Below are 20,529 nucleotides of genomic sequence, written 5' to 3'. Positions count from 1 at the left end.
AGATTGTAAAGGACTTGCAGTCGCTGATGGCATAGCTGAAGATGGGCGATAGGAGAGGCGCGGAAGGCGAGTTCGAGAGCGGTCGAGAGCCGAAACTGGTTTACTTATTTACATAGGGAGTGGTACAAGCGAAGTTCGAAGTTCGAATGTCCTTTATTGAGTCGTGCGCGTGAGGCATGCATGACTCCTCGTTCATATCACTCTTCCAAGTTCCATCCCGGAGAATTGGATCAGGGATTAAATACCCATTACAGAGCATGCCTATGTTCTTCGAAACAACCGTTCCACAACGCTCAGAGGTGGGTTCGTCACCATCTGTTTCAATGATCCAGAGCGGGTGCTTGATCAAGTGACTCCCCGCCATCATACTCTTCGAAGCTTTACTCCGCAGAATCGGATCGAAGTGGTTCTTCGCTACAGATCTATTGTAGTACTCATTTAGGGCATGTCTATTGTTTTTCAAAACAATCGTTCTACTGCATAAAATTCAACAGAGGTGCACTCGTCACCATCTCTTTTATGTTGGGAAATATATAAATCATTGACAAGGGAAACTTCTGCATTACTCATGTTACAGAACTCGAGCGGGCAGGACAAGACACTTGCTCTGCCTAGGCAGTCACCTCCCAGAAAGGAGGGTTGCGAGAGTGGAGTAGCGCCAGTCCCGTAAACTGCATGAATAGTCGCTTCCCTGAGTCTCAAGTCTGCCAGGCCATCTACGTTTTGAACCTCTTTCAGGTTGTCACCGCTTGTTTCATTGAACCCGCTTCTACTTTTCCCTCAGTGAGCCCTTTTACCGCAAACTACATTCCTTAATCTCATTTCCTCAAGACATGGCTGCCGCAGCTCGTCGTCTCGCTATCAACCCGTTTGGTAATCAGTACCCGGATAACGACACCACGAAGGAGATTGTGCTCCAGGCAGACGGTTTGGTGGCAGAAAACCCCGATGACCGTCACGTTCTTCTTCAATGGACGAATGGGGTTGATCTAGAGGGAAATAGCTACACTCAGATTATCCACCTCACCGGTGGACCAGGCAACTACCAATTCCACACACCGCAGGTCAAGATTGACTCCGATCGATCCACACAGGGAAACACATCTTACGTTCTTGGCCAGTACACCCGGGCACAGCGCGACCAGATTATAGCACTTGCAAAGGCCGTTAAGTTCAACAAAAAATCCCGTGTCAATAACTGCCAGACCTGGATGCGTGACTTGCTTGAGGCCATGGTCAATAATGGACTCCTCTCTTCAGAAATATTCAAAAAGCTCGATGCTGGCGTTCCGCTCAAGAAACGTGTTCCTGAGCTCTCGCAATAAATTACCTAGGCTATTGGTGCCACTCAGGTATTTATTGTGTGCCCTCTGAACCTGTATGCCATGCTTATACAGATCTGCAGCGGAGCGTGCACGTGTGTTGCACCTCATTGCTTCGGATATCCTGACAGCGTCTATATGGCTTAAGGATAGCGATGTACTCTATATAAAGGAACGACACTGTCAAGTACTTGTACACTTACTACATCGTCTGGCACGACTGACTTTATCGTTTGGCAATCAAGATGTTCATCCGTCATTTTTCCGCTGATCGACTTCCCCGTACCTGGCTTTCGAATCGGGGTGCCCTGCATCGCTTTAGTTAATTAGTGAATTAGTATGGGAACTAGCAACCTGTTGTCTCACAGCCCACTGGCGATTCACAGCTATGTTCTTCATCACCAGAGTGGTGAGGTACAGTACACCGAAGCGCCTGGCGAAGATCAAGCACGTCTTCTCACCCGAGCGCGACGGAGCACCGTTCGACTTCCTGTATGCCACATCCACGTATAAAACAGAGGGCTAATTGCCATACCTTTTGGGTGCAAGTAACCCGCGAAGCCCGACACTAGCTGGTGCCCTCCCTGACAATCCCACTGTAGGTGGGCACGGCAACTCTTGCGGGGTGGAAGACCATGCTGGTGTTTGCTGTGACACCGTCTGATTAGGGGTTAGCCCGGAAACAGGGTTGGCAGTAATATGTAGGAGATTGTTCTCGAAGAGCACATTCAAGAAATAGTGACAATACAGCATGCATGACGACGAGGCTACCGCGATGCCCCACTCGGCTGTAGTCAAAGAGCCATCAGTATCAAAGTTATCAGTCTTATCATCTCCAAGCAGCTATTAGCCTTGACCCGGGTCCCTTGAACGTCGTACTTGCACTTCCCCTTACACTGCAAAGACATCTCAGCAACCAGGTCAGCATGGTATTCCGCAAAAGGTTGTAATGTACCACAACATTCACGAATACGAGGGCCCTTGGATGATTTTTTCCCAGAATTGGTACAGTTGGGGAATGACTGAACATCGCTGCCAGCTTCTCAGTAGCGCTTGAAGGGGGGAATTGTCTCATGGATAATTTTTCTTCTCAACAATCCTCGTTGACATCTGGTAAGCGACCCCGAGTGAGTGATGTGAGGCATTATTTGCGACGTCACGTAGCAGGAAGATGGAGAGCACTTAGAACAAAGAAAATGTGTAAGTTAGCAAGAAGAAACACGGCCGCACACGCACAAGTGACAGTGCTCAAAGAAATCTGGCTGCCTGAAGAGAAGGTGGATGCGGAGTTCGCAGTCGGATACAGCAGTGGTTAAGGGTGACTGGGAGTTATCTGAGGTGGTAACGTGTGGTATGTACCAAAAGCTCTGGGCGAGAGCAGACGCCGGTTGGAGTAGGGCAACAACCATACGATGCAATCTGAGGCCAGGAGCAGCGCTGTATCTTTTGATCTGACTCGGAGTGGCACAGAGGCAAGTGCGAAAGCAAGGCACGTGATCAGGCAACGCATGAAAAATTCTCTTTTGTGGCCGTTCCGCTGAAGAGACTGGCAAGTAACCCCTTCTTTGATGCACAGGAAAAGCTGGTTCAACGAACGCTACTTCCGAATACTACTGCAAATCCCCTCGCCGGCTTATACTCTATCACTGCACCTCCTGTAGAATCTACCACCAATCCGCCCCCGACCAGCAATGCTCGATCCCTACGATCTCTCACTCGAACGTCTCCTGCGGTGGCGGAGGGGCGCCTTCGCGTCATTTTCATGCAGTCGTCTATTTATTCCCGAGGTTCGTATCTAGCGAATGAAAGCGGCGAGGATGGCACCGGTGTAGCAGCTTTCCCCTACCTTCCGACTCAGATTTGCACTCATACTTCCGCTCCTGTGGTGCTCAAGACTGTCCAATTATATCCTCAGCCATACCTGTACACCTGTCCTGCTTCCGAGTACGTATGTTATTTCGTTTTATGTGCCATCTGCTGTTTCCATGTTGTGTCGCGTACGGGCCAGGGGTGCACGCCGATCTGGCATCGACACCCACTTGGTCATTCCTTTCATGTGTTGCCTTGTGTATGTTTTTCTCGCACCTTGATTGATAATGGAATGTGCGTTTTCCTTGTGCCAGTATGTCCTTCCACTTGCCTTTTTTTCAATTTCACCCTTCGTTCCGTCTTACGTACTACCAGAATGCATGCAAACACATCTGGTGAACCAGGTACCACATTGTACGGCCTCTGAACGGTTTCACACCATCACAGGGCAGGAAGAGACGCATACATTGGAAACCGTGCTGTGCCAAGCAATGTAACAAGTATATACAGTATACCAATACCGAGGAATTGCGGCACACCTAATGATCTGCCGACTATCCCCTGATACGTGTCGTGGAGTAGCCCCTGGTGTCACCCTGTATGTCCTTTTCTGCATACACCACAAACGGCCAGTACGCAAACTCCCAAGTCGCTGAGATGTACTTGTTGGGCAACGATAGGAATATATCTCATAACTTCCTCTGCGTTCAAGGTGCGTGTGGTACGACCTCGAGTGGGACGAACGCGACTTCATGCACAGTAAATCTGAGTGCAACCTGGGAGACACGGCGCTATGCTATTCATTTCATTTGTGGCACGAGGCAGGTTGTGAACTCTATCAGTCCGACGCACTCGGTAGCTGACGTTATATCAGCAGTCACGAGCCTGCTCATGTCCTTCAGAAGAAAGGCAGCGGTAGTTCCGCAGACGTTAATTTCGCCAACAAGGGTCCCCACCAGCGACGAAGTCAGCGATCGGCTATGGGTCGGCATAGGCAGTACCTGGAGGTCCACCAACGAAACCAGTTTCAGGAAGGGCGCATAGCCAGTTTCCCTTACGAACGGCGGCCTCGCACCACTGGATCAGGTGGGCATGCAGTATCGCAGAGTATCGCCATTGCGTTTGTCACAGAGGGGGACTGACTAAGAAGCTTGAGTTCTTGGGGAGCATCAGACATCCAGGGACGTGTACGGCAGGGCCTAGAGAAGGGGTGGGGCCTATGCTTTTCGCACGCCTGCGCCAGCCCCGTGCCCTCTCTCTCCCACAAACGTCCACCAACCGTTGCTCTGCTGGTGAGCGCCTTCCCAGTTCTTCAAGTTGTGTGACTCACTCGAGCAGCAGAGCCCAGTTTCTTCTCGCCTTTCTAACCAACTTACGCATTTCGCATCTACTGGTGAGTTCCTATCGGACGATCGTTGCGTTATATGCATTGACCTGCGTGTGACGTTATCCACAGTTTGTGCTTCGTACCGACATCCAAGGTTGCCTGCTCGAGACTTCGTGTCTTTACTGTGGGTTCTTTTGGGTTGCTTGGTTAGCGTCGCTGATTTGAGCAGCGTTCAGCTGACCCTCAAAATCGCTCACCAGGTTTCTTTCTCGTTTCAAAGGGTATGACTTTTCTGTCCCTGTCTTATTGCAAGTGATCACCGAACCTAGCACGAAGGCAGAACCGTTTCCGTCGTGTATATCATCCTGGTGTAACGACGTTCAATGTCTTCGACAGACGAGGTTTTCCTCAGACGAAAAAACTTGGAACAGTATCCTCCAGGGGAAGGTGGCCGGTATGATGCCCTCTTCCGCCTGGCGTGCGCACTCCATGAGAGATACAAAAAAGAGCGTGAAATCGACGACTTGAACGAGGCGATCGATTTGCATCGCGCTGCTTTGAAACTCCGACCAGTCGAAAGCGTGTGGTATCATCGGTCCAGGTCACTCAACAATCTTGCTTGCTGTCTGTCGGATAGATATGACGAGCAGGGAGCAGTCAAAGACTTAGAAAGAGCCATCACGCTTGGACGTAGAGCACTAGGGCTCCGTCCACCTGGGCATCCTCTTCGTGGTGTCACTCTCCACGATCTCGCCGCCTACCTCAACAGCAGGTTCGACGAACAGGCTGTAATCGGCTGCTTGGAGGAAGCCATCTCGCTTTCACGTGCAGCACTAGAGCTCCGTCCACCAGGGCATCCTGATCGTGATGCCACTCTCAACAATCTCGCTCTCTACCTCAAGAACAGGTTCAACCAACAGGCTGCCATCTGCGACTTGGAGGAAGCCATCTCGCTCGCACGTGTAGCACTAGAGCTCCGTCCACCAGGGCATCGTCATCGTGATGCCACTCTACAATCTCGCTCGCTGCCTCAAGGGCAGGTTTGACAAACGGGCTGCCATCAGTGACTTGGAGGAAGCCATCTCGCTCTTACGTGCAGCACTAGAGTTCTGTCCACCAGGGCATCCCGATCGTGGCAAATATCTTTACGACCTTGCTCACAACCTCTGGACAAAGTTTCAGAAACAAGTTGACATGCCTGCGTTGCACGGCGCAAATTCTCTTCATCAAATCGCGCCGGTGGTCCATCCAACAAGCACGGCTGATCTCGCATCTTCGCTTCTCAAGCTCTCACTCCACCTCTGGGACAGGTTCCAGAGGGAGGCCGCGGTAACTGACTTAGACGATGCTATTTATTATGCAACGTATGCTCTGGAACTTCGGTTACCACGAGACTCCCATCGCGAGAGAGCTTGGGTTCAGAGGCTAGCCCAGGGCACCGAATCAGATGCACCTGCCGTACTTGGTCGAGAGATAGACAATCTAGGCGCTCTGGTCAATTACTTTGTGAGGCATAGATCTGGCGATTAACGTGCGACTGTCGGCCTGAACAAGGCCATAATACTGTGTCGATATGTACTGCACTTCCGCCCCACTGGCCATCCTATTCATGCTTCATCCCTGCATAGCCTGGCACAGTGTCTAGCAGACCGGTTTCGTCAACAATCCGCCACAGCGGATCTCGACGAGGCTATTTTGTTGGAGCAAGAAGTCTTGCAGGTACTCATACCTGGAGATCCTGGTTACGATTTATCCCAGTGCTCCCTTGCTACCTACCTCCGCCTGAGGGTCGAGTCACGAGCTGCGGTGACGTCCTCCAATGCCTCACCTGTTACCCACTTTGATGTCGAACAACTCATCCGTAATGTCGCATTCGAAATCCTCAAAACCATACCAACCAGGCTGCTGCACACGCATACTGGCATCCTGTGCAACCGGCATGCGCAGTTGACTCAGTTTATGAACAGCCAACAGTACAAACGGCTGGTGTCACTGTGCACAGTATGCGACCCAGGTCAGCGAATGGAGCAGGTCCATACGGCTATCTTGAAATACTTTCAGTACGTCATGCTTTCTCACCGTTGGGGTGAAGACGAGCCATCATTACGCGACATCGAGGGCCACCTGATATATGATATGTCAGCAAAGGAGGGCTTTAAAAAGCTGCAAACCTTCTGCGCTGTTGCTTGCGAACGAGGTTTCCTGTGGGCATGGAGTGACACGTGCTGCATAGACAAAGACAGCAGTGCCGGATTGCAAGAAGCCATAGGATCGATGTTTGTGTGGTATCGGCGGTCTTCCCTAACCACTGTGTATCTCTCTGATGTTCTGGATACCGGTTCGTTCGGGAGCAGCGAATGGTTCAGACCAGGTGGACTCTCCAAGAACTACTAGCCTCCCGAAGCATATTATTCTACACTCAACCCTGGTCACTTTACAAGAGCCTCACGTCTTCGAACCATAAAACTGATATCGCGGTGCTGGAAGAGCTGGAGAGGGCGACTGGAATAGAATCCCGGTTCCTCACTCATTTTTCCCCAGGTACGGATGACGCTCGTTCGAGACTCCAATGGGCGTCATTACGTTGTACCACGCGGCCTGAGGATATCGCCTACTCACTTTTCGGGATCTTTAATCTTCATCTTCCCGTTCTGTATGGTGAATCTGCTGAGAACGCGCTTGGGCGTCTCCTGGCAGAAATCATCTCGCAGTCTGGGGATATCTCAGTTCTGGATTGGGTTGGGGAGGCGTCGCCGTTTCATAGTTGTTTCCCTGCACAGATCACCTCGTTCCAAACGCTACCGTTGCTTCGACCTCGACCTAATGCGGAAGAACCGTCAGCGGCGATAAGTCAGGGTCCCCCACCAATATCATTCGAAGATTCATACTCCCCAGGTGACGCGTACGACTTCCACTTGCTCACTAGGGTGCCCCTTCCACGTTTTCTCAATCGCCGCCTCATACTACCATGTATTGCCCATTGTGTCACCTTGGTTCATCTGAAAGGGTCAGATCCATTCGCAACGAGTTACACGTATAACATCCAGGCATTCGGTCTGAGGTCACTTGAAATCACACTGCCAAACAAGCTAGAAGATGTAACGCGGCCACAGGGTTCTCTGCATCTTGTTCGCCCTTGGCACTCGAAGCTTCCTGGTTCATCTGCCGAACTAGATGCTGCGACTGAAGAACAGCTGCTCTCTACACTTGAGTGGCCATTTAACGCTCTTTTGTTGAGTCAACTACCTCATAACGAGCACAAAAGGATGGCGTCTTCTACTCGCATTACTGCTCAGCCCATAGACCAGGCCAGCATTCTGAAATAGCAAAATTCGGATATTCAATATTGTGTAGATAGCCATGGCGTTATGATATCTTGGTATCAGTATTCACGTTGTCCTGCCGTTTACTTTTTGTTCTCCTTCGTCCGGTCGTATCTTGTAGGAGTACGTGCGTGTATATGTCCAGTGAACTCCAGTCTGACTGCTGTGACTGACGGCCTAATGTCGCAAATTTATTTGGTCCATTGTCACGTGCCCCCATTGTAAGCAGCGTGTAATGGACCACTTGCCATTATAATGGTCAGGTTTGGCTAGATTATAGCAAATATGTGATATTTTATCTAAGATATAGTGCAAATGTGTAAAATATTATGTACAAATACCCATTTTTGGCAATCTTTCAATGACACATGGGTGGCATTGGCATGGCTTATAACGGAAGTGTGAACAGCCACCCTTAACATGTATTATAAGGTTCTTATCACGTGCCCAAGAAATTTGCGACAGGGGACGACTACGGAGTACACGAACTCTGCATTGTAATGAAATATTGCAGGTGGACTCATAAATACATACGAACCGAACACTATATAATGGGCCCCCTTTGACCATTGGAGCACAAGTTGGCATAACGAAGACGATTTACCTACGTAAAGATCTCAAAAAGTGAGTAAGCGATATCCTCTGGCCGAATGGTGGAACGTGCATCGTCCACACCCGGAGAAAAGTTAGTGAGGAACCGGGACTCTATTCTAGTTGTTCTTTCTAGCTCTTCCAGCACAGCGGCATTCATTTTATGATTCGGAGATGTTAGGTTCTTGTAAAGTGACCACTTTTGGTTGCAGAATGGTACGACTCGGGGAGCCAGTAGTTCTCGGAGGGTCCACCCGTGCCTGAACCGAATGCATTCACTGGTCCCGAACAATTTGTTCAAGAGGTAAGTGTTGGTATCAGCCTATACACGTGTACCATAACGCGGTGGCTTGAAAACGACCTTGCAGCGCAACACACCGATGGCGACAGCGCGACCCGTCTCATGCGAAGCTGATGGTTTGCTCGCAGGTGATGCCGCACTCGTCCGGCCGGCCTCCCCTGAGGCACTCAACATGGCCCATGCATCGCTAACAGCAGACATGGCAGTGCTGCACGCGACCTTGAAAGAATTCAGTTATTCATTGTCAACAGACGTAAGGGAGATTCGACAACAGCTCAGCAACCTCAGCAATTTGGTTGTAAATACTCGCCTGCACAGACCACGACCTCGATCCTCCGGCGATCCAGTCTGTTTGTATCCCAGCCACCCAGTCCCTGCCACACCCATCGCCTGCACACTAGACCGGCACAACCTTGTCGTCTCCAGTGATCCAGTCCGTTTCCATTCCACTTGCTCCCAGTGTGCAACCGACTCGGATGCAGTTCAGGGTGCCACAGGCCCTCAAACTGTCAGACGTCTCCATCTGGGCGACCCTCCCTTCACATACTACACCCCAGAGGACCACCACCCGCTCCTTTTCCTCCTCTTAGGAGTGTCCATTCCAAACGTGCCTGTCTTCCATGTGGATAGGGTACGGACGCCAAAATCCGACTCCTGGAGGGGCATTGTCCTGGAGGGGCATTGTCCTGGAGGGGCATTGTCCTGGAGGGGCATTGTCCTGGAGGGGCATTGTCCTGGAGGGGCATTGTGCGCCATTGGACAGTGGGTGAGCCCCGGCTTGGCCAGCACATTCCGCTCAAGAACTGGCCACGCCACTACTACAACGGGAAGGATGGACGGCGATTCAACACGAAGCACTACCAACGAAAGGTCATCGCGACGGAATTTGTCAATGAGTAAGTTAGTTCGTCACACTGCCAGGCTTCTTCCCCCCTCTGAGTCTATTTTCCCCCAGATTTCAAGGAGATGAGGAAGCCTTCCTCAAGGTTTATGGAAGTGCCGCCCGTCTATGACACACAAGGCTCCTCAAAGCAACCTTGGACGCCCGCAAATGGTATTGTGGGGACAGGGAGCGCTGTCGTTGCCTCCCAAACGATGTCAGCAACAACTCGTCGATACTGCCAAGCAGCGGCGAGCAGCAGTGATGGTGATACACGTCGCACCGGTCCGACATTCCACCTCGGCGGCCCTTACTGACCATACTTCTTCTCTTGTTCTTTTTTACTTAAATTTTCGGTAATACATTCCATCATGACAATGTCTCATCCCCGGATTGTGTTACTACTATGTCGTCAGGTTAGGCTGATACCTCCGACGTGCCAGCACGCGCCGCTAGTAGCACTACACGTGAATAATCATATCTGTCCGTCCGACTCCGTTGCAGTGGCATGTCTGACTGGCACCCACCATAGCGTGCGGCGTAGACGGTGGAGTATAACAAAGTGACTCGGATACGACGCTCAGCAGTTCAGTACTATCGACCGATTCAAACGTGCGACGACGCCGATGCATGTACACACCATACATACATACCCTGGTCTATACACTGATACGTCCGTTACAGACAAAGCAGTACTAGATCGATCCCGCAGACGCATCTCAATCACGTCATGGATATCCCGAATCGCCATAAATTGAACATATCTACACAATATGAAATATCCTGACTTTGCTTTTCAGAATGCTGGCCGAGTCTGCGGGCTGAGCAGTAATGAGCGTAGAAGACGCAATCCTTTTGTACTGTGAATGAGGCACTTCAATCAGCAGAAGAGCATTAAATGGCCTTCCAAGTGTAAGAAGTAGCCGCTCTTCACTTGTGGCGTCTAATACGGCAGATTGACCCTTCGAGTGCCAAGGGCGAACGAGCTGCAGAGCCCCTTGTGAGATGGTTGCACTTTCTAGCTTGTCTGGAAGTTCAACCTCCAATGGTCTCAGACCGCATGCCTGGATTTTGTATGTGTAACTCGGTGCCGATAGATCTTCGCCTCTCAATTGAGCCGCTATGACGCGGTGGGCGATGCACGGCAGTATAAGGCAACGGTTGCGGAATCGCGGAATGGGTACTCTAGTAAATGAGCTGAAATCATACACGTCGCTTGGTGCGTATGAATCCGGAGTTCGCAGCCGATCCGCCGGAGCAATGCTTGATGGTGTCAGAGAACGACTGAGAAATTGGGGGAGTAGAGACGTGGCGAAGTTACGCAGTACCTCGAATGACGAGAGCCCCTGACTTATCGCCAATGACTGTTCTTCCGAATTAGGTTGGAGTCGAGGCGATGGCAATATTTGATACGAGGTGATGTGAGCAGGGAGACAGCTATGAAACGAAGATGCCTCCCCAACCCAATCTAGAACCGAGATATCCCCAGAATCTGATATGATTTCCGCCAGAAGACGGCCAAGCGCGTTCTTGGCGGATTCGCCATACAGAACGGGAAGGTGAAGATTGAAGATCCCGAAAAGCGAATAAGCAATATCTTCGGGTCTGGTGGTGCGACGCGATGATGCCCATTGCAGTCTCGAGCGTGCATCATCCATACCGGGAAAAAAGTTGGCGAGGAAACGCGATTCTATTCCATTTTCCCTCTCCAGCTCTTCCAGCACGGCGACATCGGTCTTATGATTCGACGGCGTTGAGCTCTTATAAAGTGACCAGTCTTGGGTATAGAATACTACGGTTTTGGGAGCCAGTAGTTCTTGGAGGGTCCACCCGCGTCTGAACCATTCGCTGTTGCCGAGAAAACCAGCACTGGGAACATCAGAGAGGTATACGATGGTCAAGGCAGACTGCCGATACCACGCGAACATTGAACCTATCGTTTCTTGTACCTCGGCACTGCTGTGTTTGTCGATGCAGCACGTATCGCTCCATGCCCATATGTAATCCCGCTCCAAAGCAACACGACAGAAGGCTTGGAGCTTTCCAAAGCCTCCCTTGGTTGACATGCCATATATCGAGTGGCCCTCGATGTCGCGCAATGATGGCTCTGCATCACCCCAGCGGTGAGAAAGCGTGACGTACTGGAAGTGTCTCGAGACATTAGTATGGACGAGTTCCATTTGCAGGGCCCGACTGCCTGTTGTGCACAGAGACACCAGCCGTTTGTACTGTTGACTGTTCAAGAATTGTGACACCTGCGCATCACGGTTGCATAGGATGCCGGTAGGTGTGTGCAGCAGCCTGGTCGGTGTAGTCTTAAGGGTTTCAAATGCAACATTACGGATAAATTGCTTAACGTCAAAGAGGGTAACACTTGAGGCATCCGTGGACATCGTAGCAACTTGTGAGTTGAACTTCATCTGGAGGTAGGCCGTAAGATAGACCCGGGACTCGTCGTAACCTGGATCTCCACGTACGAGTAAATCGAGGACTCCTTGCTCAAGGGCGATGGCGTCGTCCAGATCAGCTGCTGTGGATTGTTGACGAAACCGATCTGCTAGACACTGTGCAAGGTCGTGAAGGGACGAAACGCGGCTAGGATGTCCAGTAGGGCGGAGTTGCAGCATATATCGGTAATATGTGATGGCCTCGTTCAGGTCGACGATTGCGTGCTGAATTTGGTATCTGGCCCTATAGCAATTTGCAAGGACACATAGATCGTCTGCCGCTTGACCAAGCATTACGGGTTCGCCAGAGTCTGCCCCCTGGGCTACACTCTGAACCCATGCTCCTACGGAAGCATCTTCATGAGGTAGTCGGAGCTCTACAGCACACGTTGCAAGACAAATAGCATTGTCTAAGTCGGTCATCGTGGCCTGCTTCTGAAACCGGTCCCACAGGTGTAGTGAAAGCTCGAAAAGGGAAAAGGCGACATCGGCCCTGCTTGTTGGACAGACCACCGACACCGACTGATCAAGGAAAATTTCCCTGCGCAACTCGGGCATGTCAGCCTGCTTCTGAAACTTCTTCCACAGGCTGCACGCAAGGCTGTAAAGAACTACGCCACGATCGGGATGCCCTGTTGGACAGAGCTCTAGTGCCGCACGTCCAAGCGCGATGGCTTCTTCCAAATCATCGACTACCCCCAGCTTGTCATGCCTATTCGACAGACAGAGAGCAAGCTCATGAAGCGATGAGGACCGATCAGGATGTCCGATGGGACGTAGCTCCAAAGCTGGGCGGAGCAGCTCAATCGCCTCTTGCAAATTGCCGATCACAGGCTCTTTCGCGAACCTCCTCCTGAGGTCGCAAGCAAGGTTGTGGAGAGATGAACCATGATCGGCATGCCCAGGTGGACAGAGCTCTAGCGCTTTACGTTCAAGTGTGATGGCTTCTTCCAGGTCATCAACTACCCCTAGCTTGTCATATCTATTCGACAGACAGAGAGCAAGTTCACGGAGTGACGAAGACCGACGTTGATGTCCAGAGGTACGTCGTTCCGAAGCTGTATGGTGCAGCTCAACGCTTCCTCCAAGTCGCATATCGTAGCCTGTTTCGCGAATCTCTTCCTGAGGTAGCAAACGAGTTTGTGGAGAGACTCGCCACGATTGATATGCCCTAGTGGACAGAACTCTAACACTGCACGTTCATGTATGATAGCTTCTTCCAAGTCGTCGACTGTCCCCAGTTTGTCGTATCTATTGACAAACAGAGAGCAAGTTCATGGAGCGTTGAGAACCTATCAACATGTCCAGGGGGACGGAGTTCCAAAGCTGGACGGAGCAGCTCAATTGATTCCTCCAAGTCGCGAATCGCAGCCTTTTCTGTGAACCGCTTCCTGAAGTCGCGAGCAAGGTTGTGGAGAGATGCAGCATGGTCAGGATGCCATCGCGGACACAGTTCTAGTTCCGCACGTTCGAGTGTCACGACTTCTTCCAAGTCATTGACTACCCCCTGATTTTCGTATCTATTCGAGAGACAGAGAGTAAGTTCGTGGAGTGTTGAAGACCGATCACGATGTCCAGGGGAAGAAAGTTCCAGAGCTGCACGATGCAGCACAATCACTTTCATCGAGCTCACGCATGGCAACTTGTTCCGAAACCTCCTCCAGAAGTTAGTAGCAAGGTTGTAGAGAGATAGACGGCGATAGGGATGCCTGGGTGGACGAAGCTCTAGTGCCCCACGTCCAAGCGTGATGGCTTCTTCTAAATCGTCGACCCCCCCGTGTTTGTCATATCTGTCCCTCTGATGCTATGCCGCGATTCCTCGAGCCTCGGTGCTGTCATATACACTAGTTGCATTACCCGTCACGGTATGGTTTACAATGTGTATGTTTTTCTTGCCCTATGATGGCGTTCAGAGGCCATGTTGCGTGGCACTCAATTTACAAGACATGTAACTATTTATGTCTACTACTACGCATGACGGGGAAAAGGCAAGTGGAAGGCTATATTTGCACAAGGAAAACGCACATTCCAGTAGCGATCAAAGTGTGAGAACAAGGTACTCGAAGCAACGCATGAAAAGGAGTGACCAAGTGAGTGTCGATACCAGATCGGCGTGCGTGCTCGGCCTGTGCAGAGTCGGGATGGTATTTCTCGAAAGGTTGTAATGTGCCAAAAGATCCGCGAACGTGAGGGCCCTCGGATGATTTCTCCCCAGAGTTAGCGCTTCTCAATAGGACTTGAAGGGGGCGTTGTCTCGTAGATAATTTTCCTTCCCAACGATCTTCACTGTCCTGTCGTCTGGTGAGCGACCCCAAGGCTCGAGATGCGAGCGACGGCGCGAAGATGGAGGACGCTTTTGGTTTAATTTTTGGCGCTTAGAACAATAGGAGGCGAGTTGGACGCCGAGAATGAGCGCTGCGAACGCTGAGGCGCATGCTCCAATGACCGCGCTTAAGAAGATCTGACTGCCTGGCGGATGCGGAGTCGGCTGTCTTGTAGTACGAGTCGAATACAGTAGCGGTTGAGAATGACTGAGTATTATCTGAGGACGCGACGAGTGGTATGCCGGAAGCTCTGGGCGAGAGCAGATGCCGATTGGAGTAGGACAACGACGAAATCAGAGACCGGGAGGAACGCTATATCTTTTGATCCGAGTGGTATGAAGACGAAGCCACTTCCCGCCTGCGCGTGGTTGCGAGAACCCGATACTTACATGGTGAGCCACGATATGTCCAACTACACGCCGATAGACCTGGTAACTGCGGTAGCGATGGCGCTCGCCTCCAATCATTAATGGCATCTTGTTTAAAGGTCACCACAACATGGCTCTTCTGCGCCTTGCACCAGAGTTGTCGGTACCGCACATACATGAAACCACTCGTTCAAGGCTATATTCTTGTGCTTTTTTGCACGTTTGACCTGTTGTTGGCAAAGGTCCGAATCACAGAGAGGCCGGACAGGCACAAACCTACGTTGTTTAGTATGGAGACAGTCCACAGTTTGTCCACCTAGATGATCGTATTCGTTGTCACTGAAAATATCGGCGAGCTGAGAGCTAAGTCGCATCCTCCAACTCGCGCATGTCAACTTGGTTCTGGGACCTCGCCCCGAGGTGGAAAGCAAGAGTGTGGGCTCGACCGATACGCCACGAGGCTCTGAAGCTCAGGCTATGCCCCCGTCAGTTCTCCAATCTGCGTAACTTACCCAAGGAGCATAGCCAAATTCCTCTCGGCTTGCCAACCACCTTGCACTTCTCTCATCCATCGGTGAGTTCTTATCGGAGAATCGCTGCGTTGTGCATTGACCTGGATGTAGTGCTATTCACACTTCGTTCTCCCCGGTACCCAAGATCGCTGTTCTATACTCTGTCTCTAGCTGTGAGTTCTTTCGGGTTGCTTAATTAGCCTCACTGATTTGGATAGCATCCTGACATTCAAGATTGTTGATCCCGTTTCTTTTTCGTTTCCGCTTCAAGTGTAACGTATGATTGTACTGTTCCCGTCTTATTGCAGCTGATTGGCGGACTTGGTCCAAAGGCATATTCATTTCCACCGTGTATATCCTTCCTGTGTAACAGCATTCAATGGTTTCAACGGACGACAGTTCGAACCCCCATGCCCCGGCCCACACGCACCCTGCCACCCCTCTGAAACGCTGTCCTCCACGGGAAGATGGCCGGCATGCTCCCCTCTTCGAGCTGACTTGTGCCCTCTGCCAGAAATACAACAGAGATAACGAAATTGAAGACTTGAACGAGGCGATCACTTTCCACCGCGCAGTTTTAGAACTCCAACCAGTCGAAAACGACATGTATCATCAGTCCACCTCATTACACCACCTCGCTCCCTGCCTTTCATATAGATATGACGAGCAAGGGGAAGTCGACGACTTAGAAGAAGCTATCACGCTTACACGTGCAGCGCTGGAGCTGTGTCCACTTGGGCACCTCAATCGTGGTGTATATCTCTGCAATCTCGCTGGCAACCTCAGGAGGAGGTTCACGACGAAGGCTGTGATTCACGACTTGGAGGAATCGATTGAACTGCTCCGTTCAGCTCTGGAACTGTGTCCCCCTGGACATCCTGATCGGTCCTTGACGCTCCATGGGCTTGCTCTGTGTCTGTCGAATAGATATGACAAGCTTGGGACAGTCGACGACTTGGAAGTAGCTATCTCGTGTGGACGTGCAGCACTAGTCCTCCATCCGCCAGGGCATTCCGATCGTGATGGATCTCTTCACAATCTCGCTTGTGACCTAAGGAAGAGGCTCGTGAAGCAGGCTACAATACACGACTTGGAGGAAGCGATTGCGTTGCACCGCGCAGCTTTGGAACTACGTCCCTCTGGGCATCCGTGTCGGTCTTCATCACTCCGTGAACTTGCTCTCTGTCTATCGAATAGGCGTGACAAACGAGGGTTAGTCGATGACTTGGAAGAAGCCATCACACTCGGGCGTGCAGCACTAGAGCTCTGTCCACCTGGGCATTCCGGTCGTGGCACAGTTCTTTACAACCTTGCTTGCGACGTCTGGAAGAGGTTTCAGGGACAGGCTGACATGCCCGGCTGGATTTTGGTGGCGCGTCCGAAGAGGAGAACTGATTTCGCCTCGTCACTCCTTGAGCTCTCGCTACACCTCTGGGACAGGTTTCAGAAGCAGTCCACGATGTCCGATTTGAACAATGCTATTTGTCTTGCGACATATGCTTTAGAGCTTCGATTACTACCTGAGGATATTTCCGTTAGGGGATGGGTTCAGAGGCTGGTCCAGGGGACAAACTCAGACGAACTGGTCGAGCTTGGTCGAGCGGCAGACGATCTATGTGTCCTTGCGAATTACCTTAGGGCCAGATTCCAAATTCAGCATGCAATCGTCGACCTCAATGAAGCCATCACATTATACAAGTGTGTACTCCAACTCCGTCCGACTGGGCATCCCAGTCGCGCTTCGTCCCTCCACGACCTTGCACAATGTCTAGTGGAACGGTTTCGTCAACAATCCACCCCAGCTGATCTGGAAGAGGCTATTGCGCTTCAACAAGAAGTCCTGCAGCTACTCATATCGGAAGACCCAAGTTACGCCACGTCTCAGCGCTGTCTTATGGCTTATCTCCAAATGAAAATCAGGCTACAAGTTGCTAAGGCGTCCCCCAATTCCTCACTTGTCTCCCATTTTGACATTAAGGAAGTCATCCGTAATATCGCATTGGAGACTCTCGGAACCTCGCCGCCCAGGTTGCTGCACACACCTACTGGCATCCTATGCAACCGGGACGCACAGATATCACATTTTATGACCAGTCAGCAATACAATCACCTACTGTCTTCGTACGCAATGTGCGACCCGGACCAGCGAATGAAACTCATCCATACCGAAGTCTCGAGATACTTTAAGTATGTCACGTTCTCTCACCGCTGGGGTGAACGCGAGCCATTAATACACGACGTCGAGGGCCGGCCGATATATGCTATGTCAACAGATGGGGGCTTTGGAAAGCTCCAAGCGTTCTGTCTTGTTGCCTGCGAGTGGGATTACTTGTGGGCATGGAGCGACACGTGCTGTATAGATAAAAATAGCAGTGCCGAGTTACAAGAAGCTATAGGATCAATGTTCGCATGGTATCGACGGTCTTCCCTGACTATCGTGTATCTTTCCGACGTTCCCGATGCAGGTTCGTTCGAGGGCAGCGAGTGGTTCAGACGTGGGTGGACCCTCCAAGAACTACTGGCTCCTCGCCGCATATTATTCTACACCCGAATCTGGTCACTTTACAAGAACCTCACATCTTCGAACCATAAAGCCGATGCTGCTGTGCTGGAAGAGCTAGAGAGGGCAACGGGAATAGAGTCCCGGTTTCTTACCAACTTTTTTCCAGGTATGGATGACGCACGTTCCAGACTCCAATGGGCGTCACTACGTTGTACTACTCGGCCTGAAGATGTTGCTTATTCGCTCTTTGGGATCTTCAACCTTCACCTGCCCGTTCTTTATGGCGAAAGTGCCGAGAACGCGCTTGGCCGTCTCTTGGCCGAAATCATATCACAGTCCGGAGACATCTCGGTTTTGGATTGGGTCGGAGAGCCATCACCATTTCATAGCTGTTTCCCTGCCCAGATCACCTCGTATCAAAAGGTGCCATTGCCTCCACCCCGCTCAAGCGCAGAAGAGCAGTCATCGACGAGTCAGCAGTCTACGTCGTTCAAAGCAATGCAAAAATTGCGTCGCTCACTTGCCACGTCTCTCCGCCCTCATTTTCTCACTCGTTCCGTGTCCGGCTTCTATACCCTTCCCAGCGCACCCTTCCCACGATTTACCAATGGCTGCCTTATATTATCATGTATCGCTCACCGTGTTACAGCTGTTCAGCTGAAAGTGGCAGATCCATCCGCACCGAGTTACACGTACAAGATCCAGGCATTCGGCCTCAAGCCACTTGAGATTGCACTTCCAGACAAGCTGGAAAATGCAACGGGGTCGCAAGGTTCTCTGCAGGTTGTTCGCCCTTGGCACCCAAAGTCGCTTGTTCCCACCGCGCTAGATCTTGCCGTGAATGAAGAGAAGCTGCTTTCTACACTTGGGCGGCCATTTAATGCTCTTCTGTTGTCTCGACTACCTTTCAACGAGCACAAAAGGATCGCGTCTTCTATTCTCATTACCGCTCAGCCTATAGACCGGGCTAGCATTTTGAGAAGCAAAGTTGAGATATTCAATATCGTGTAGATAGCCATCGCGTTATTATATCCCACGTCGCGAACACTAGTCTGGAAAATATTTGCATTGATTCTGTTAGTGAGGAAAGGGCGGACGGGTCGATTAGCTCCCTCGAAGATGCTTTCTATGAAAGTGCCAGACTCCTATGTATTGTATGCAGATCTCTTGAAACCTTATGTAAATATCTTCCTAACGTTGTCTACCGCTGGGGCGAATCTTGAGAGAATGTGTATGGTAACTATTCTTTGGATTAGCATGTATGCATGTTGCATTGCTCGTGGAGTTCATCTGCAGTGCAAGACTTTAGGAGAGGGCCAAGTATATTTGAGACTGCCCTGCGATGGTGTGCCGTCGTTGAAAGGCCACATTGTGAGCTAGACATTCGATTCACCAGATGTATATTTGCATGTACTCCTACGTGTGACGAGACGAAGGGGAAAAACGGGCAAGTGGGAGGCCATGTTTGCACAAGGAAAACGCGCATTCCAGTATCGATCAAAGTGCGAGAACAAGGTACACGAAGTAACGCGTGAAACGGAGTGACCAAGTGGGTGTCGATACCAGATCGGCGTGCGCGCCCGGCCTGTACATGTGTGAAAACATAATAAAGGTATAGATATGCACAATATGGAAACAGGAAACAACACATAAAAACGAAATAACATACGTAGTCGGAAGTAAGGATGTGCAAGGAGGGCGTATGGCTAGCGATGCAATTGGACGGTCTTGAGCACCACGAGAGCAAAACAATGCGTGCGGAATTTAAGTCGGAGGATAAGGAAAAGCTGCTATACTGATGGCATCCTCGCCGGTTTCGCTCGCTAGGTACGAACCCCGGGAATAAACAGACGATTGCATAGAAATGGCGCGAAAACGCCCCTCCACCTCCGCAGGAGACGTTTCGAGTGCCGCAATGAGAGATTGTAGGGCTCGACCATTGCCGGTAGGAGGTGGATTGGTGGTAGATTCTGTAGGGGGTGCAGTAATTGAGTATAAGTCAGCGAAAGGATTTGCCGTAGTGTTTGGAAGCAGCGTCCGTTTGGTTGGCTTTTCCTGTGCATTGAAGAAGGGGTTACTTGCCGCCATCTTCAGCGGAACGATCGCGGTGTCCGCGAAAGGATTCTGTTTACCATCTGCACGTTCCAGATGATCTGTGTGCAGGACTTCTGCGCTTTGCCAGCGATGCAGATCTGACCCTGTCGCTGCAGGGGTCACCTTTTCCTTGCACATCATAGTGGGTGACATATTCCTGATAACCGTGACCCTCTCGACAAGAAAGAGTCTCCCCGGACAGTTTCCCCGTCCCATGAGAAAGACTCTACATGGCCCACAAATGTCCGTGCTGGAGGTGGTTTCGTGATCTTGGCATCTGTTTCTGCGATAGCAGCCTGCGAAGCCATCTCAGCAGCCAAGTCAGGATGGTATTTCTCGAAAGGTTGTAATGTGCCAAAAGATTCGCGAACGTGAGGGCCCTCGGATGACTTCTCCCAGAGGTGGTACTCGGGGAACGATTGAACATCGCTGCCAACTTCTCAATAGGAGTTGAAAGGGGACGTTGTCTCATGGATAATTTTCCTTCCCAACGATCTTCATTGACATCTGGTAAGCGACCCCAAGGCTCGAGATGAGAGCGACGACGCGAAACATCATTTGCGGCGTTACGGTGGCACCCAGGCGGAGAACGCTTTCGGTTTAATTTTTGGCGCTTAGAACAATAGAGGGCGAGTAGGGCAGCAAGAATGAGCACTGCGAACGCCGCGACGCACGCGCCAATGACCGTGCTTAAGGGAATTTGATTGTCTGAAGTGGTGGCGGCGGCG

At 51.0% G+C, this 20,529-nt stretch overlaps 6 protein-coding genes across 6 annotated transcripts; 3 read left to right on the top strand and 3 right to left on the bottom strand.

The window, feature by feature from the left end:
* Positions 1-576: 576 nt before the first annotated feature.
* Positions 577-1,422, top strand: F5J12DRAFT_577002 (uncharacterized protein). The gene is made up of 3 exons (XM_051740138.1): positions 577-783; positions 832-1,352; positions 1,406-1,422. Exon 2 carries the CDS (start codon positions 834-836, stop codon positions 1,323-1,325), a length of 492 nt encoding a protein of 163 aa, XP_051594509.1. The 5' UTR covers positions 577-783; positions 832-833; the 3' UTR covers positions 1,326-1,352; positions 1,406-1,422.
* An 849-nt stretch (positions 1,423-2,271) lies between these two features.
* On the top strand, positions 2,272-7,784 carry F5J12DRAFT_787205 (uncharacterized protein; the record flags this gene model as incomplete). Its single annotated transcript, XM_051743596.1, has 16 exons — positions 2,272-2,327; positions 2,362-2,449; positions 2,487-2,522; positions 2,595-2,673; positions 2,795-3,266; positions 3,507-3,535; positions 3,642-3,729; positions 3,765-3,843; positions 4,034-4,217; positions 4,305-4,423; positions 4,588-4,664; positions 4,719-4,813; positions 4,855-5,498; positions 5,533-5,964; positions 6,097-6,796; positions 7,000-7,784. The coding sequence occupies 16 exons, from the start codon at positions 2,272-2,274 to the stop codon at positions 7,782-7,784; spliced, it is 3,963 nt and encodes a 1,320-aa protein (XP_051594508.1).
* A 3,178-nt stretch (positions 7,785-10,962) lies between these two features.
* Positions 10,963-11,733, bottom strand: F5J12DRAFT_728752 (heterokaryon incompatibility protein-domain-containing protein; the record flags this gene model as incomplete). The annotated part of the gene is made up of 1 exon (XM_051741908.1): positions 10,963-11,733. A coding segment is annotated over one exon (771 nt), but the record flags the coding sequence as incomplete, so codon positions are not given.
* Positions 11,734-13,149: 1,416 nt separating this feature from the next.
* Positions 13,150-13,459, bottom strand: F5J12DRAFT_868325 (uncharacterized protein). Its single transcript, XM_051747078.1, is given in 2 exon segments — positions 13,150-13,405; positions 13,417-13,459. The coding sequence occupies 2 exon segments, from the start codon at positions 13,426-13,428 to the stop codon at positions 13,187-13,189; spliced, it is 231 nt and encodes a 76-aa protein (XP_051594506.1). The 5' UTR covers positions 13,429-13,459; the 3' UTR covers positions 13,150-13,186.
* Positions 13,460-15,223: 1,764 nt separating this feature from the next.
* On the top strand, positions 15,224-18,931 carry F5J12DRAFT_576838 (uncharacterized protein). Its single transcript, XM_051740136.1, has 4 exons — positions 15,224-15,266; positions 15,316-15,377; positions 15,423-15,481; positions 15,537-18,931. Exon 4 carries the CDS (start codon positions 15,584-15,586, stop codon positions 18,716-18,718), a length of 3,135 nt encoding a protein of 1,044 aa, XP_051594505.1. The 5' UTR covers positions 15,224-15,266; positions 15,316-15,377; positions 15,423-15,481; positions 15,537-15,583; the 3' UTR covers positions 18,719-18,931.
* Positions 18,932-19,022: 91 nt separating this feature from the next.
* F5J12DRAFT_868318 (uncharacterized protein) lies at positions 19,023-20,001 on the bottom strand (the record flags this gene model as incomplete). Its single annotated transcript, XM_051747077.1, has 1 exon — positions 19,023-20,001. A coding segment is annotated over exon 1 (476 nt), but the record flags the coding sequence as incomplete, so codon positions are not given.
* Between the last annotated feature and the right edge of the window lie 528 nt (positions 20,002-20,529).

The sequence above is a fragment of the Pisolithus orientalis genome (genome assembly GCF_024613125.1).
Source record: "Pisolithus orientalis strain OTSU chromosome Unknown F5J12scaffold_92, whole genome shotgun sequence".
NCBI lineage: Eukaryota > Fungi > Basidiomycota > Agaricomycetes > Boletales > Pisolithaceae > Pisolithus > Pisolithus orientalis.
This window is presented reverse-complemented; position numbering and strand designations above follow the sequence as displayed.

Coding starts and splice junctions, on each gene's coding strand:
- F5J12DRAFT_576838 (XM_051740136.1), top strand. CDS start 15,584: ATGGTTTCAACGGACGACAGTTCGAACCCCCATGCCCCGGCCCACACG.
- F5J12DRAFT_577002 (XM_051740138.1), top strand. CDS start 834: ATGGCTGCCGCAGCTCGTCGTCTCGCTATCAACCCGTTTGGTAATCAG.